General features: G+C 39.7%; 1 protein-coding gene across 1 annotated transcript; it reads right to left on the minus strand.

Annotated features, from left to right (window-relative positions):
• Positions 1-70: 70 nt before the first annotated feature.
• Positions 71-18995, minus strand: sytl4 (synaptotagmin-like 4). The gene is made up of 17 exons (XM_085428315.1): positions 18696-18995; positions 17309-17498; positions 14356-14571; positions 12377-12486; positions 12137-12248; positions 11866-12051; positions 10910-11024; positions 10744-10834; positions 10536-10630; positions 9564-9656; positions 8927-9105; positions 8450-8552; positions 7545-7706; positions 5715-5820; positions 5531-5639; positions 5209-5417; positions 71-734 (listed from the first exon to the last, which is right to left on the minus strand). The coding sequence occupies exons 2-17, from the start codon at positions 17425-17427 to the stop codon at positions 586-588; spliced, it is 2154 nt and encodes a 717-aa protein (XP_085284441.1). The 5' UTR covers positions 17428-17498; positions 18696-18995; the 3' UTR covers positions 71-585.
• Positions 18996-19265: the final 270 nt, after the last annotated feature.

Genomic DNA, 19265 nt, shown 5'->3' on the forward strand with positions numbered 1-19265 from the left:
TATTTTTGTTTTTTGGTGGAGAGAGCATTGAGGTAAACAGTGTTACCAAAGATAAAATGTTCTTTATTGAAAAACTTCTCATGCAAGTTATACAAATAGTAATGTAAATGCACTGGTATGGATTAAATAAAGCAGAATTTCTTAGAAGCGACAGCTGAAATACTGCATAACCAGTTTGTTTCAAATTGTTTTCCCACACCAGTATGCATCTCGACACAAATAAAGAGAACTGTGAGAAACTGCCAAGTGCTGTGCATGATTTTGAATAGCTAGAATATATATATACAGTTTGAATTTTTAAAAAAGTGACTGCTTTAACAAAATAAATCTGTTGTGGTGATGCTTTGGCACGCTTCCAAAAGGTTAACACCCATCTGCAGTTTGGGGGCCGTGTTAAAGATGAACCCCGTGCAGAGAGAGCAGGTGTGAGCAGCTGTGGAGTGTCACGACAACAAACTGGGTGACCGCTCACTTCAAGAGACCGGCCTGCTCTGGTGTGACAAGCTTGAGAAAATAAAATTAATCCACAATCCCATGTTAGTCTCACAGGACACAGCTTCTCATCATCTCAGGCGTGTGCTGTCCTCATTTGCCCTTCGCCTTCCCCATAGTGGAACGCAGTGTAAGAGTGCCCTCTGCCCATGAGTCCGGGTACTGCATCATCTTCTGCCAGAGACTAATCTCCTCTCCAACCGAGTCCAGCTCCACCTCCTCTTTGCCCACCTTTACTGTGCCTGCAGGGTTAAGATTGCACAGTCACTGCAGAATCTGTTTTTCTCATTAATAATAGTAAATTCTACAACTGTTTTTTCTCAAAGATGCTTAATTTTTGTATTTTAGTTTAATTGTAAAACCCATTATATTGGCATGAATTTCAATTCAAGTCATCTTTACTCCACTGTGACATATTGCTTGCTTTTAGGCTGACCAAATGTTAACAAACTAAATGTAGAGCAAAGAGTTTCAAGGACAAATATATTTTATATGAATGCAAATTTCCCAAACCCCTTGCTACTAAATATAGCACAAGGAAGCTAAAGCTTAGTCTTAAGGATGTTATTTCTGTTGTTTTGTCTTTTAATCATTTGATTTTGCTGGGGATACATCCATCAACAGCACATCTTTCTCCCATTACATTCCAGAAAGTTCTGCATAGCGTGTGATTGTGGTCAAATTTCCCAATGCTGGGTGTAGCTTGAACAAAGAGGGTAACATTTTACTTAGCAGGAGGAAGTAGCCTTTCAATGAAAGCCAGACCTTAGAACAGTTTGTTTTACATTGTTGATTTCTGAAAACAAAATTTGTATCTCAGTATGAGAGGTGAGGGGGACGAGAGATAAAAATGCTGTGCAGGCCCACATAAAGGACCATGTGGTCACTCCTGTCTAGGGATGGGTATCGAAAACCGGTTCTTGTTGAGAACCGGTTCCCACTGTTTCAATTCCTTGGAATCGTTTGCCATTTTTGCAAACGATTCCCTTATCGATTCCAGTCGCCCCGAATGACGTCACCACGTTGCGGAGCGTCATTTACCTGGCAGGAAACATGGCGCCTAAGCGGCTCAAACGCTCAAAAGTTTGATTATACTTTATGAGAACCGATGACAACAGGGCAACTTGCAAAGTAGATATTTCATTTAAGGGAGGAAACACTACGAATATGCAAAAGCATTTGCTCACAAAACACGCGATGACACGCGTTTTTAATTCCGCTCCGGACTCGTGACTCTCAACCCAGCAGCAGCGCTAACGTTTGCACGTCCTCTCCCGTTAATGCGGCAGGTAAATAATCAACTAACAGTGCATATCTGGGGGAGATGAGTCTGCCTACAGAGATGAGGTGGAGCGGCTGTCTTCATGGTGCAAGGATAACAACCTTCTCCTAAACACGAAAAAGACCAAAGAACTCATAATTGACTACAGAAGACACAAGACAGAAATCCAACCACTAATCATCAGCGACGACTGTGTGGAGAGGGTGGCAGACTTCCGCTTCTTGGGAGTCAGCATAGAGGGAAACCTATCCTGGAGTGTGAATACCTCTGAGCTACTGAAAAAGACACAACAGAGACTGTACTTTCTGAGAGTGCTTAGGAAGAACAACATCACACAGAGACTGCTGGTGTCTTTCTACAGAGCCTCCATCGAAAGCATACTAACGTACTGCATAGGCATATGGTACGCTAGCTGCACAGTGGCTCAGAGGAAAGCACTCCAGGGAGTAATCAACGCTGCCCAAAGGACAATCGGCTGCCCTCTCCTCAAACTGAAAGACCTACACAGTTCCCGCTGCCTCAAAAGAGCCCATAACATCATAAAGGACACCTCACACCCTGGACACTCCATGTTCGAACTGCTGCCTTCAGGTAAACGGTATAGAACAACATACACAAGGACTAACAGACTCAAACACAGTTTCTACCCAATTGCAATATCATGTCTCAATGCTACTAAAAGCAGATGACTTTCATTGCCCCTGTTGTCATTTGTGCCCTTGATGTTGGAATGCTTTCAGACATATTTTGTTGGATGCGCTAAACAAATTGACTGAGTGATTGATTGTTTGAGTGATATATCAACTAGGTCGTATGTTGAGTGTCTGTATGGGGCCTTAGGCCTGGATTGCTTGGGTGTATCTACGGTATGAGTATACTGTATTTTATATGTATTTCTATCTTTTATATCCTATCATTATAGTTTTTAAGTATTTGATTATAGTTTTTAAGTATTTATCTTTTGTGATGTTGCACTGACCAGAGACATCTTTCAATTTCATTGTACCTGTGACAATGACAATAAAGAATATTCATTCATTCATTCATTACGTTAGCGCAATCTGCCTTATTACAAGACCTGCCATTACTGTACATGTAGGTGACCATGATGAGTAGGGATGGGTATTGATAAGATTTTAACGATTCCGATTCCATTTTCGATTCTGTTTAACGATTCGATTCTTTATCGATTCTCTTATCGATTCTTTTTTTTTTTTAAAAAAAAGGAGAACACTAAGGTCGATTAGCTCAGAGCTTTGTTTTATATCTTCTCTTTGAACAAGATAGAAATTTAGGAGTAACATGGCCTTACAAACCCAACAGTGAGATCTTGAGAGATCCAGCCTACGGCTCTTCAATGGGGTGTCACAGGGTCCCCAGGAAAAAAAAAATTGTAAATGTAAAATAATAAAATAAATATTCTTGTGAGACATATCACATATTGACGGGGTCGGGTTATGTTAAAAAGTATAAATTGTTATACTTTGTTCATTGGTTCAAAGGTACCCCACACTTCTTTTTTTGTTTGCTTGTTTGTTCTGGTGTATTTTTCATTTGAACTGTTACTCTGCCAGAGTACTCATATTTACAAGATGGCATTGAACGCCCCATTGGTGTATCAGGAAAACTATTTTGTACGTATGTTCCTTGAAGGGGATTGAAGTCGTTCTTTTTTCCACCGCAGCGAAGGGCTAGGAGTAGGAGAGGAGCTGCTGTATGTTTTTGTTATCGAATCGATCTGATTGTGAAATAAAGCATATGCAGTGAGAAAGCAACTCCAGGAGTCATCCCTGCCTTAAAGCTGCAACATTCTTCTGTAGCAATAACAAAGTATAACATAAATTGTTCTGTGGCAATTACACAAGAATATCCAGTAATGTCCCTGCCTACAATTAAACACATTCACTTACCAAAAATCGGGGGCATCTGCTGTGGCAAATGGGTGCAAGCCTTTGACCACAAACTTAGACACTGCTCGGTGACATTAGTCTATCCTGGCCTGAAAGGAGACGCTACCGGTAGACTGCAGCGAGAACTGCCAGCGAGCGCCAGCCAGACTCTGTCTGTCTCTCTCATCATTAGGGATGGGTATCGAAAACCGGTTCTTGTTGAGAACCGGTTCCCACTGTTTCAATTCCTTGGAATCGTTTGCAAAAATGGCAAACGATTCCCTTATCGATTCCAGTCGCCCCGAATGACGTCACCACGTTGCGGAGCGTCATTTACCTGGCAGGAAACACGGCGCCTAAGCGGCTCAAACGCTCAAAAGTTTGATTATACTTTATGAGAACCGATGACAACAGGGCAACTTGCAAAGTAGATATTTCATTTAAGGGAGGAAACACTACGAATATGCAAAAGCATTTGCTCACAAAACACGCGATGACACGCGTTTTTAATTCCGCTCCGGACTCGTGACTCTCAACCCAGCAGCAGCGCTAACGTTTGCACGTCCTCTCCCGTTAATGCGGCAGGTAAATAATCAACTAACAGTGCATATTATGTTAGCGCAATCTGCCTTATTACAAGACCTGCCATTACTGTACATGTAGGTGACCATGATGAGAGAGATTGTCCGATTGCCCATAAATAATATCTGACAAATGAATTGGTTTGTTAACAGGTTATGGTTTCATGTTTTGTAAGATGATTGTTTTGTTTTTTTAAATACTGACTCACATCCCTTTGTGCATGTGCAGTTTTAAGTGCATGAAATGGGAGATGACGTTCATTGTGCTCATTTTTCATTCAAAAGTTCTTCAAACTTAAATATATTCCAGAGTCAGAGATGTTTTTCCTCTTTGCTTTTCCTTGTTGAAGTGCAGGGGGACTGGAGGGACTTTTGTATCAAAAAAAAAAAACCCCCAAAAAAACCCCCCAAAAACCATGCAACTTTAAAAGACACCCACAAAATGTACCTAACAAATACAGGTAATACTAAAGGAAGAGGAAACTGCTTAAAAAAATATATAAAAATACAAATAATTAAAAAAAAAAAAAAATACTGGCAGCTGCTATAGCTACCACCCAGTCTCTCAATGGATGTGCCTATGGTACAAATTTGAAAATCCTAGGCGACTTTCTTCTCGAGTTATCACATTCCAAGATTTTTCTGAAAACTTCTGACCTGGATGTTGAAATAACTGAGATTCAAACTATCACATTAACAAACTTGGGCGTCCATGTTGCGCGCCTGCCTGTTGCTGTGATGAAAATACCCCATCAGCCTTTTACAGGTGAGGGGTAACAATGGTTGCGAACCTCAAAATCTTTGTAGTTTAATGATTTATTCCACTTGCTGGAGACAGCAGCAAAGAAAAAAATAGTCTAGTTTATCTCCCCCCCCCCCAAAAAAAAACAGTCCATCTCACATATGAGCTTTAAAAGCCAGGTGAAAAAGACGACACCAGGACTTCATAGATTTGATCATTTACCTTCTCCGGAGCTGAGGCGGACACCTCCCAGGAATTCATTGCTGTGCAAGGACTCTTTGTCCCACACAGTCAGCTCCAGACACATCTCCTTCAGCTGCGCCAGAGTCAGCTCCTTGTACACGAATGTTTCATTGTAGTGGGGGTTCAGGCTCTTCTTCATAACTGGAGTCTTCCTCTTTGAGTTCTTTGCCTTAGTTGGGAACAGGTAGCTGCAAAGCCACAAACACCAAACTAATTTAAAAAATACAAATTCCCGTTTAAAAACCATGAGTGAGTTTATTTATTTTTTATTGGTTTAAGAATTGGACAGGTGATCACCAACCCCTTCACAAAGCTATCCGATGTGCCTCCTGACTTCATTGCCATCAAATTCTTTGCCTCCTTTATTAGGACATGCAGCTCTCCTCCTTCCTCCACCCTGGCTTTTTTGTCTGAACGGGAGAACAGACGAGCTCAGAAATTTGAAGCAAAGCCAGAGATAGAAACAGCCACTTTTTTTTTTTTACCTTTGGTTTTCTCAGCTGTTTGCTTTTTAGGTGTGACAAACTTCAAGGAGATAATCAATTCCCCTTTGTACTGAGCAAAAGCTGAAGGTGGCACAACAGAGGCTGCCTGTTTGAAAAGACAAAAAAAAAGAAAAAAAAAAGTTAATTTGTACACATGCCAATGTACTAACATGGAAACTCAAACCTGTAAATATATAAGACAACATCTGTAACAGCCAGGCTCTTTTCTTCATAGCTAATCAATACTGTTGCTTTGATTTAAATTGATTGACATTTGGGCTGCTCACTCTGGTCTGTAATGTGCTTTTTATTATTCTTGCTGCTTGCTGAAGCCATCATTTTGTCCGGTCTCCTGCACAAAAGCCACTGCTTTCATCCAAATGCACTGATCTACAGGTCAATAAGTTTCAGGGCGTTTTCCCACCTGCAGTGTTTAGTCCATTTATGCTTTGTATTCTGTGGCAAGGGTCTGTACGGGCTAGCATCTAGCTGTGAAATAAATTTTTCATCTTCTCCAACAGTCCAGAACAAAACAACACCTTTCTGCATTTACTGTTGTTGCTTCTGCCACAGACACATCAGGCCAATAAGCAGACTGATTACTCTCTATCTAGTGACGCATTTTGTTTTGCTTGGAGTGGACTTGGATTTTTTCTTTGTGTAAAAACAAATCAAATCACAGTGAAAAGCTACAAACTCATCAATGAATTCTGACCAGATTTAACAAACTATAGGTGTTAAAATGCCCTCAATGAAAAGCAGCAGTCCACAGAGGAAGACTGCTAGTGTGGATGCAGACAACGTGTAAAGCGTGTTCACTGTGGCTTTATCTCTAAGTAATAAAGAAAAATAAATCCAGCAAAAATGCAGGGCAATAGAGCACAAGCGCAAACGCTTCATCTAAATCAGCCCTCACCTGGTTTTACAGTGCTGCTTACAAAGACTCCCATGGTATGATCAATATTTTAGAGATCAAATTAAAGTTACATGAGCTTTATTAAGATTTCTTTACTGAACTTTCTATAATTAAACCTCAGACAGCAACTGCCAGCTCAACCAAAGGTAATTTCTACAGTAAACAGCTCAAACTGGATCTTGTGATAACACAGCAGTTGGGTTTTACTGGTTTTCACAGATCATGTGACTTTACCCAAACAACTGCAGTTTATTGTCCATGTTGTAGATACCCGTATGATGCAATTCATAAAGGAAGAGACATCATTCACAGCAGCGTTGATAGAATTATAAATTAGTACAAAGGCTATTATTTCAGCCTGATAAAGGAAGGGGCTACCTGGTGCAGCTCTCCTTTGCTTAGAGACCCTTCATTCAAATTCTAGTTAATTCATAAAATGTTACATGGCTCTGGATAAAACAGTAAGCTGATGATGAGTGGTGAGGAAGGAGTAAATGTTTCAAATAGAAGGGAGACATTGCCTGTGTGAGGTCTCCTCACTTTAAAGTAATTGAGGTTTAAAGGTCACAGTGTCACTAAGAGAGGAATCTATCAGCAAACACCTGCTGGCCTTTTGCAGATAAACCAATTAAAATCAATATTTTAATTTGTTAACCGTTTCATCTAAAATGGTCCAGCTTTGTTTGTATTAGTCACATGGTCGAGGTAGTCATTCAGGCTTCCTTCAGTGCTTAAACTGGGTGGGGCATCAGTGCACGCCCCCGATACGCAGTTTAAAATGTGTGCAAACTCCACCTATTCAGCACAACGCAGATGTACACTCTGCATCGGACCTCATGGGTAAACAAGCCATTTGTTGAGTTTCAACATAGCTACAAGAAAACTCCTTAAAGAGCACAGAATCTCTGCTCTACCTTTGCCAGGAGAGCCATGCGCTCCTCCTGTGGGGAGTCGAGGTCTCTGCAGTCCAAGGGGATCTCCACCTCTCCCAAGAAGGCGTTGCGGCTGAGGCGACCATGATGCCAGACTGATATCGAGAGGGAGCGAGTGGACAACTGAGAGCGGTTGATAGAGTACTGGTAGAAGAAGAGAGGAGACGTGATGATCAAAAGCCTGGTAGATAATTCTCCAACGCGTGGCTTTGAGGAGCTTTTTAGCCCATAGTTGAATCTCGTCAGCTCACCAGGATGCCACAACCCACACAGTTATTCGCCGCTCACATTTTCAGTGAAATGTGCAATATTCACAAAAAACAAACCATTTTTTTTTTTTTTTTATACTGAATATGTATTGACCCATAACTGATTGACCCAAAATGCCCATTTTAAGCCAAACCCTGATCTGCTTCTGAAACAGCTTTGTAGTTTCAAATTATAATTTACAATCTGGTTAAACAATATGATCTCAGGTGTGGGTGGTGAAATAATTCACACCACTGCTACTGCTTCAACCTCCAAATGTGGACATTTCAGTCTTTTAAAAGTAGACAGGAACACAAACTATGACGTGAAAAATTGAGATTATTTAACAACAAAAAAAACAAAACATGTTGAGATGGATCTTTCTGGTTAATTTCCCTGTCAACAGTTTGCTACTCTGCTTAAGCTGACTCTACACTGAAGGCTGGGACTAAAATCAATATTTGACAACAGCTACTCTAATCTGCAAAGTCAATATCAACCTTAAGGTCTCCGTAGGTGCGGTCATTATTTGCAGCAGACATGGCGCAAGGTCGCTAATAAGGGAGCGTCTTTAAGTCAACAGGGTAAGATCAACAGTTGGAGTCCAGTTAGGCATGAGAAAAATGATAAATCATCACCTTTAAAGTTTCACTGTAGACTGGGTTTATAATGTTTCTCTTGGTGCTGGTTTTCTTTTTGCTCTGGCGAGATTTGTCAGGGAGCAGATAACATTTGACATAGCTGTAACATAAACACAGAAGCAGGTCAAATCATGAGTCTCCCTGTCATTATTACTGCTCATCTGTTGTATCTCCTGACTAAATGCTGAGAAAAATGTTTGTCTGTTGACACTCAATTTCCTGTGAAGCTCAACTAATCAGCTCTGGGATGCGTTTACTGAGACTCAGTAAACACAGTAACCTCTTATCGACATTGATCAAAGCTTTGCTTACATTACTGAGGGGTGTGTGCGCAGTAGAAAAATGTGTAGTTTTTAGGCACAATCAACAGTGCTGCTTAATCTGAAGGTTAAAGTTTGACTAAACTTCGCTTTTAATTTTAAATTCTGCCAGTTGGAGATCGATGTAGGTTTGGAGTGTAGTGAAAGCTCTTACGGGTTGCAGACACTCCGTGCAGCATCGCCATAAGCCAGCTGATGACACTCCTTGATGAAGACCTGGAGGCTCTGGCTGCTCTCGTCGTAACTTACAGAGAACACAACATCTCCCTTCACCTCCACACTGTCAAAGTCTCCAGCTTCACTGTAAAGGCTCATCATGCTGCCCAGTGTGCTCTGCATGATAACAAACGATCATTAACGATGCCTGCATTTGTTTCAAGTTGATGACAAATATTCAATTTTAGTTAATAAGTGGAGAAACAGACTCAGTGCTTCAGTTTAAAAAGTAATAGCAAGGGAACAAAGAAGCTACAGATTGAGAAAAATTCTACAAAGATACAGAAAGATTGTTAGGGACAAATTGAGTTAAGCATTGTCAGGATGTTTCGTAAATCCATATTAATAGCATTAAAGTCGTCTTGGTGACAGCTTTGCCTTCTATTCAGGCTCTGGTAACTATAGAAACACTTTGCTGGACTCGCACTATCGGTTTTGCACTTCCTAACGCGCTAGAGGATTTCCTGAGGTTAAAGATCCTTGTTCAGATAAGTATCAGCTCTGTTATGAGACACGTAATGAGCTGCACTTCAAAAACTACTTGAGACCTAATGCGAGTTCTGTCATTACTTTACCTTTGAGCCACGCAGGCTGGAGGAATTTGAGTTCATCGTTCTTCTATGAAAGCTAACCAAGCTGTCGATATCTTCTTCCTCTTCTTCATCTTCCTGCGGCACCACAATACACACTTAGCAAGTTTATCATACACACACAGACTTTGAGACCCAGCAGAATCATCTAGTTTCAAAAAGGTATTTGAGGTTTTCAGAAAAATAAAAGTTGATTTAATAACCATTTAGCTATTGACTAAATACCCACCAAATTACCGATCAAACCAATGGCATTTTAATTTAAAGGGCAGAATATATCAAAATTTATTGATCACCAAATGGATTGACCTGGATTTTGCTAACACAATGCACACTTTTCCAGCAAAAAAAGATCTCCAATGATGGATGAAGGGCGTGCCCAACAGTTTCTCTAGCTTTCCAATTCACACTCACTTCACAAAGTGAGTGGCTAGCAATGTAGACATGAGAGGCTTAGGGGTTAGCCTCCTGTTGCATGCCCAACCACCACCTTTATGCAAGTTATTACACAACCGCCTCCATCACTTAACAGACAGACAAGATTTCATCTGGAGGGACCGTCTTTGAAAATGTTCACAGTTATTGCTCTTTTAAAATAACAGAATGCCACCTCTCGCCTGCCTTTGCCACTCAACCTTGTGAAAGTTAATCTGGCTTGAATGCTGTTGATATCCACCACGAGAACAACTACTTTTGATCAAATCTAACAGCCCAGAATGTCACTTCTTCTGCCCTTGTCATCACCTCTGCTGTCAAAAATCATCCTTAGACATACTTAAACATCCTCTGAAACTGGAAAGGTAGCACTGGGGATTAAAAGAAGGCAATAAAATGGTTGCAGGATCCGTTTTTGATGATTCTTTCACATAGCTACATTGATGGAAACAATGTTATCCTTGGTAATTAACTTTAATGTGACATTATAAAATCTAAGCAGCTACACACACACACACTCGCCTGTATATCCAAGCCTGGTACAGATCTGCTCCTTTTGCCCAGTGATGCCTCTGATGTGTCACGTTCATTACGCAGGTCCAGTGTTGATGCATACTCTAATGAACACACCAGCAATTAAATACATATAATGAATACAGAAAAAAAAACAAACACATTTTTGTTGTGATTACGGGGAACAACACTGCACATGTTAACAGACAATACAAACCTGCAGGTTTTGTGCCTCGCTTGATGCTCTTCTTAAAGAGTCTATCAACATCCAGCTCTGGGTTTACAGTGGAGGATTTTACTTCTGGGGCCTAAAGTGACCAGAAACAAGATGCAGTCAGAGAAGAAGGTGGCGAAAATATTTCAAACAATGAAAACTATCTTACAGTGTTGATCTCTGCGTTGGTGGTTTCACTGCTGACAGTATCTGCTTTGATGGAGACAGTCAGACTGGAATTACTGGATCCTACTGGGCTGGTTCGAACAAAGCTGTTCTCCTTCCTGGTTGGCAAAAGAAACAGACATTTAACAACTACAATAAAGACCTTTTTTGTTCTAATATACAAATAAAAACTTTTAGTTTTGTAAAGAAGTCCCATTAGCCTCAGATTTGTGTTTCATTTCAGTTGTGTGACCTCAGTTCTGAAATCAAGAATGGGAGAGCACTTTAATTAAAACTACTTTGGTGGATATTTGAGGCCTGTGACCCTACTTGGCATACAAACTGAAAACTGCATTAGAAACAAGCCCCCAGCTGGGCTTCCTAATTTAGATGGGATATTATGCTGTTCATGATCCCATTTCTAAGGATATAGCACAAATCAACACATAATTATACTGACAGTAACACGAACAAGTGTGAAGTCCAAGGTCAGATATGATGGAAACTTTGTTTAGATATACTAGGGCCTTACTTTGCAATAGTTTCTCATTTTTTTAAGTACCAACACAACTTAGAAATGATTAACAACTAGGTGAATATAGGAGATTAAATATGCTGCTTTACTATACTGCAACATCACTGAACTTTTGAGAATATTTACATTGTAATAAGTTCTTTCATTAGTACACAAACATTTCAGGCTTAATAACAATCAAATGTAGGTTAAAATGGCTTTAATTGCTCTACTTTCTCATAACGCTGTCACATAAATATCATTATCTGTTAGTTTAAAAATACAGTCTGAGTTTTTCAACTTTTATGATCAGACCCCACTTTGATCTTAACGGTGTCAGACTAAATACTCTACTCAATTAGGAGCTAAACACCATGTAGAAGAGAGCTAAATGCTGCTATTCCGGTCTCAAAAATTGCTATTTGATCAGCTACATCTGGGTTTACCTTGGTTGCTCAGGCTCGGGGGTCACACGGCCAGACTCCGTCTCAGTTTTAACGCTGGCTATACTGGAACTTTCTACAGACTCCGTGTCACTGCGATTTGAGTTTGATTGGACCTTTAATTCTTCCTCCTCCTTTGATTCCAATGATGCCCTTGAAGTGATGGATCCAATATAACTGCTTGAATTACTGTCAACAAAAATGCGAGTTTGAGAAGTGGTTTAATGAACATTTTTAAAACCAGACAAAACTGATGTTAAGAGTGACAGCACACCTGTTGTCAACCATCTGAAGTTTCTGCTTCATCAGAGACGGATACTTAGGAGGACCTGAATTTATTTCAGAACTACTCAACAGGACTTCACCTGCTGTCTCTCGTTTCTTCGCTATAAACACAGAACAAAAAACAAACAAGAAAAAAAAAAGTGAACTGTAATGTCACTGCTCTGACTGCAGGCCGGCTGATGTTTACATAACTAGCTCAACAGTTCTACTTCCTGTTAACTGTACTCACATGGCTGCTTCTTTCTCAGGGAGACTCTCACTAGGTCATGCCCAGGTGTTGTAGAGAAACGGTTGACCCGCTGATTGTAGAACCAGTCACCCGTTCTTTTCTTGACATCACTAGAATCCCATATAAATATTCATCAGTTAACTAACAGATTTGTTAATGGTTATCCAACAAGGTGTGAGCAGTATGTGACCAATATGTGAGAGTGCAGAACACGACATATATAGTGATTATCCTGAAAACAAGCAGTTCTGGGTTTTCATTGATGTTTCTGTTAATGCCCAAAAAATGTTGCAAGACAACGAGGAGAGGAAGAGATGAGTGGTGAGATACATTTCACACTGCATAGCTGATCATCAACAGATGTGGTTTGCAAGACCAACAGTGATTTTTCATACAACTATTTGGTTATTTATTACTACTATATTGACAAATACAGTAAAAATCTAAAACAAATGGGTTAAACCAGATACTCTGTCTGGATGGCACCAATAATATTGTGAGAAAGTTTAGAGTCATTTTTCACCAGGATGTCCTTTAACGCACACATAAAACAAAACTTTAGGACTGCCTTCTTTCATCTGTTCAGTACGGCCAAAAATGACATAACATCTAATTACTCTGTTACTCCAGAGTTGGACTATTGTAATTACCCATTATCAGGTTATTCTAAAAGCTCATAGAAAGCCTTTGGTCCAAAAACACCACAACAAGCACTAACAGGAGCTAGAAGGAGAGATCATATTTCTCCTTTGTCAGGTCCCATCACATCTTAAAGACCTCTTAGTATCATATTATCCCTATAAACAACTCAGACTGCAGGCTTACTTCAGGTACCAATCCCTTCTCCTTTGGAACCAGATCTCAGTTCATCTTCAGGAAACACCCTCTCTACTTTTAAGATCAGTTTACAACTTTTTGATAAAGCTCATATTTAGAGCCAGATCAGATGAACCTGAACCATAATTTTGTAATTCTGTTACAGGTTTAGGCTGCTGGGGGCACTTTGTATTATACACAATGCAAAATAAAACCTAGCAAATCATCATTAGTCTCAAAAGCAATTCATGCGCTGTCACTTCACGTGACAGAGCAATTCATGTGTCTGTTGAACTTGGATGAATACCAAAAGCAGCTCTTCCAGTGGCTAGTCAAAACCTCCCAGATGCTGTCCGCTGACTTATCCAAGTTACACAAAAATGTTCATGTATCATAGAAGTGCCTGACATGTAGGAACACCCAAGAAGACAAACAGCTGACTGGCACTGTGTCACCTGGAAACCTGAAGGACCAATCCTATAGCATCTTTGTAAGCCACTGCAAACCTGCATCAATGATGAGCTATATTCATAACTGAGCTAATTAATGGGCAGAAATGAATTGAAAGGCCACATATTTCTGAGGCAATGCAGACTTTAAAGCTCAGTGGGCTATCATACTCAAGAATTGGCAAAACCAAATTTTTCCTGGTTAAGAATTGGCTTAACCAGGAAAAACTGGTTTCGCCAATTTAAATAAAAATATCAATAAAAATCTTTTACCCTTCAAATCACCAAAGAGAAAAATGACAATAGAGTTTTAATTGCTTTAATATGTGATTAAAAAATTACCATTATAATTTTCTGGTCAGTATCTGCATTCAAAACTACACAACCTGCTCTCAAAGTTGGTGAGGATTTTGGACAAGGATGAAATATTTCTTTTCAGCCACAATGGGCACCTTAAATTATTCTGAACCAATCTTATACATCGTCCTAAAAATATTCGTTTGTGTGTAAAATGTGGAAGAAAATCTACAGCTGAAAATTGTCAAGGCAGTTTGCTTTGAGAAATGGCTGCTTAAGTATTTAAATATTCAGAAGCACGAATGGGAATCTTACTTGGGCTTTGATGGAAATCTCTCAAATATAAAACATCAACCTAACCCCACACACCCTGTTCTTTGAAGATACAATATTTGTTTAATTTAAAACGTTTCTTACGATTCTTTGGCACACACGTTGCACAGCCAGGATCCATCGGGCAGGACCATCCGGCAGTTGCGACATACGACGTGATTGCACATCTTACACTGGCTGGAAAAAACAGTCAGTCGGCTCAAAGGCTCCAGGCATCGGCCACAGCTATGCTGACTGTATTTTTCACTGGCACGTTTGGCCCCTTTCCTCTTAACATCCTGCAGCTCTGTCTTCAACTTCCTGAGCCAAACACGCCACACAAATGCCACATAGTCAGTTTCACTTAAACAGTCATATGGCAAAGTAAACATTTTGCTGGATTTCTTTAAAAGAACAAAACAAAACAACCCAAAAACAAACAGTACATGAAGTAAGTTTTTAAACATATACTTTTTGTAAATGTTAAAGTATAATTTTATTTCAGAGCTTGTGGTCATTATCAAGGTGTAGTCCATAAATATTACTCAATTACTGTAAAGCCTGATATAAAGAAGTAATAGTGCGAGACAAGAATTATGAAATTAAAATAATATGTACAGTGTCTTTGTTACTCAGCTTCCAGTGTAAATTTGTCTTGTGCATTAAAGAACTTGGGCGGAATGTTGTTTAATTTTTTTAAATACTTGTGCAAATAAAATGAGACATTGTTGCTGATAACAAGATTAGACTTTACTGCAATACTTCAATTCAGCAAAATATGTTAACTTCAGAGGGCAGGTGGATTAAATTCATCTGCATTAAGCAAAACTGACAATTTGGTAAATTGTCAGTTTTGAACAAATTTCTAATCTGTAATGTACAACCCACCCCAACACATGTTTACGACTTACAGTGTACAACAACAGAAAAGATTTACAAAAGCAGGACAAATGCCTAAAAGGCTTAAATATCTTAAATTACAGAATAAACTTAAGCAATGAAGACTGAACATTATAAACACTAGAAATTAAACATCTTAGCAAAATACTGAATGTGTCTCAATACAGTCAAAATATTGGCCTCAGTTCTCTATAGCCGAGTCCTCAGTCTAACAATCCTGCACTGAAATCTCTGCAGAGGTTTCTGGAACGACTTCGCCTGCTTCCAAAGTGCACAGTCAGACGAGGCTTTAAGTTCTTTTTCTTTAACAGAAGAACTTAAACTGCAACAACACTTGCATCAAACAGAACATGCATGCATTTTTTTTAACCTTACCGAACACCTATACTGTTTAAAATATGTTGTCTATAATATGTTTTATGATGGGCCAGATGAAGGCCACAACATGAAACATATCAGATAAACAAACCGTATGTATTCCCGGAGCTTTAGCTTCTTCAGGTTCTTTTGACTGCTAATTTTATACAGTTGCAGTTTTTAAAATGTCCTGGTGACCACATCAATGCTAATGTAGATCATACTTTAATATAAGTGCAAAGTTTTGTTGTTTTTTCCTTTTATAAAGAAGGAGCTTTGAAGTAGAAACACTCCATGCTTCATATGATGCACCGAGTGTTTCTTCTACACACCTCTTCACTCTGTTCGTATGTACACCACTTTGTATTTATTAGTCATTAATAATCTCTGGCTCTCTTCCACAGAGTGTTTTACGTTTGTCTTTCTCCCCTTCCTCACAACCGGGTCATGGTAGGTGGCTGCCCCTCCCTGTGTCCTGCTGGAGGTTTTGTCCTGTTTAAAGAGAGATTTTTTCTTCCCACTGTCACCAAGTGCTTGCTCATAGGAGCTCATCTAAATTTGTGGTCTTCTTTTCTCTTTACAGTACAAAAGTGCCTTGAGGTGACTCTTGCTGTGATTTGGTGCTCTATGGATAAATATGAGTTGAAGTAAAAGTGAGCAGTCTCAGATACTTTTCAAGATGCTCGTCAAGCGCCAATAGCTCCAGAATGACTTAATGATATCTAGCACTGCACAGTGCACTGTTGCCTCATGGTAACAGGGTCCCTACTTTGAGGGAGTTTGCATGTTCTCCCCATGTCTGCATTTGTTACTCGAGGTAGTTCAACTTCCTTTCAGAGTCCAAAGACATGCACATTTGGTTAACTGGCGATTCGAAATCAGCTGATGTAAGATAAAACGCTTTACATGTATAGAATGAAGTTCTCTACAAATATATTTTTAGTTTTAAGCACTCTGAGTGAACAGTAAGTGTGGAAAAGCACTACATTGCAAGTACATTACATAGTGTTTTCTTCATAATGATGCAAGACGGGGGACCTATGGACAAGGTTTCCAAACAATATTAAATAGATGAAAACAGAGGCTCAGTCAGAAAGCGACTAAAGCAATATCTGTGGAATTTTAATCCAGTTGCAACTGACACATTACAGTTTTTGATTGCTATTGTTATTTTATTGTATTAGTTTTGTCATTACATTTCTTTTTGCAGCATTGATATTTTGAATAGATGTGCATTTTGTTAAAACTAAATGGAATTCTAATAAAAACAAAACAATCAGCAACAGTCAAACAATGAATCCAGATGCATCTAATACTGTAAGAGACAGCAATAAGTATCTAGAGCCAACACATTAACAACAGTGACACTGACAGTGTTTTTGTTTTGTTTTTTTCTTTAAAAATAAAATCAGATTACAATATCTATATCTTTTGTTCTCCTATTTTTGTCTATTATTTTTATCTATGAAAACCACAAAGCCACCATGCCAATATTACTTTAACTGGATTAAGCTACTATCATCCAGCTCTTAGTTGAACCCTGACAATAAATATCAAGTCCCTACAAGTATCAAATGCCAACTGGGCAAATTTCTAAATAATTAAAATACTATCTGAAAAGTTGAATATAACGCATGGGAATACTTTTGTGAAGTAAAAATGGCTAAAAATAAAACAGAATAGAAGTGCAGTAAAAAAATAAATATATAAGCGGCAGATATGAGTTGATTTTGGTACTTCTAACAACTAAATAACAAGTGACTAACTGACAGGTGTGGAAAAATTAGGAGCCTCTTCTCACCGCACACGCTGGTCCTCAGCCTGTCTCAGCTTCTCATCTCGTCGCAGCACCTCCAGGATCAGCTCCCGCTCGGATTCAGACAGGAAGCCCAGGTTTATCATGTCAACAGCCTCTGGCATGGCGTCTGTATCCAAGAACCCTTAGTGCAGGTGAACTGGCTCAATCGAGTCACTTTTACATCGAGATGTCACTGAGGACAAAGCAAGAACATCAGGAGTTGAGCGTTTATGCAAAAAGTGTTTTTTTTAATTAAACCTTCCAACTAATGCTTGACTTTACTACAGGACAACCTGCTTTCCTATGATCTCCTGTAATGCAAGCTCACCAGAGCCCTTGAGTGAAAACAGGAACTTAGTGACTCGAATCCCTGTGACGACAATACAGCCAGACAGAAACAGTTGTGTTTATGTGGTTTTAATCAAATAACTGGGAGACGACTGAGTGACCTTTCCTTCTTCCTGTTGGCTTCCATACAGGGAAGTTGCTGCTGCCAGTATGCCATCCTGCATAACTCAGCTGGAGATTTCTCATTGGATTATTTAAATCTCATGCCAACATCAACAGCAAAGCTTGCCTGGTGGGAATACTGATAAAACAACCAGGAATACTTTCTATTTCAAGAGACGACTCTGGAAGTTTCTGGCTGAAATGACCTAAAGAAGAACCAGGATGTGAGAGGATTTTAAAATCCCACAGAAAGCCTCTGCCCCGGTGAAAGCAAAAGACAACATGAACTTGGCTACGGTGCATGGTTCCCACCCTCTAAGGATACAGAGAGCAGGGTGGAGTTCAGGAGCTGAAACATTAATTTAAACCCAGCATCAGCCTTGTCATCTGTCATGTCCCCATCTGAAACTTTATGCTCCATTTAAACTCCCCGCAGGGTGATTTAGGCAGGAGCAAAATGAGGCAAGCTGTGAGAAAGCTCCCGTTTCTAAGCACGCGTGGAAAACGTGATAACTTCTTCCTCATTGTTTGAATGCCTGGAGCCTGTTATTATGATGAAGGGTTGAAGAATACCTGCAGGGCAACTTAGTGAGAGAATAAGCTTCAAGGAAACGGTCAATACTCTGAGTTAGTGAGCACGTAATTCTTTACCAATCGTAAACATAAAGGAGGTAAAAGCATTAAAAACAATAAACAACGCTGACAGATTTAAATACAGACTGGAAGAGTTAAAAAAAGAACTCGACTATGAGTCGCTAACTGCGCCTTATCTGAAAGTCTAATTAACGCTAACGTTACATCAAAAGACCGCCTGAGACTTCCCTTTTTCCTGCTGCACAGACCGGTCTGTAAACTCTACACGTTACAACTGCTGCGAATTTTACTAAATAAAAATAATTTAAAAAAAGGGCTCGGACTCATTAAAGGAAATTAAACACACCTGTTGGTAGAAGTCCACGGAGAACAGCCACTATACGACTCGCAACTCACTCCCGAGAGAAAAGACAGGCAAAAGTGATACCAGCAGCACGCGAGCTCACCGCGCGCTCACAATCACACCACCGGGTAGGTACACACAGCTGTACTCTGCTTCGTGGTTAAAACACAACCGTGCCCGAGTCTCCTTAATTGCTGATTTTGTGGCGGAAGATAAGTAAAGTTCGCAGGAGACGCTCAGGAGCGCCTCTCTCTCTCTCCACATTTTCCATGACAGGTGCTTTTCCTTTGCTCTATTTACCGGAGGAGGGCTGGGTGTGGAAAATCTCGCCCATATCTTGGTTTCCTTTCTCCCCCCAAGCTGTTTTTTTCTAATCCTTGGAAACTTGGAACAAAGTGCATGCATATGCGCTTTTCATTAAAATTTGCACCTAAATGTGTGAAATTCAATATGCAAACGAGAGAGAGAGAAGCACAGCAGATAGTTACACATAGTTGTAATACCGGGCTATTATTTGTTGTTAGGGCACAGCCATAAGAGAGCAGAGCATAAAGAAAATGATTTCTGAGTTTT

The sequence above is a fragment of the Rhamphochromis longiceps genome, linkage group LG2 (assembly GCF_057381845.1).
Source record: "Rhamphochromis longiceps isolate RC_006_pf linkage group LG2, R_longiceps_female_GT1.1, whole genome shotgun sequence".
Taxonomy (NCBI): domain Eukaryota; kingdom Metazoa; phylum Chordata; class Actinopteri; order Cichliformes; family Cichlidae; genus Rhamphochromis; species Rhamphochromis longiceps.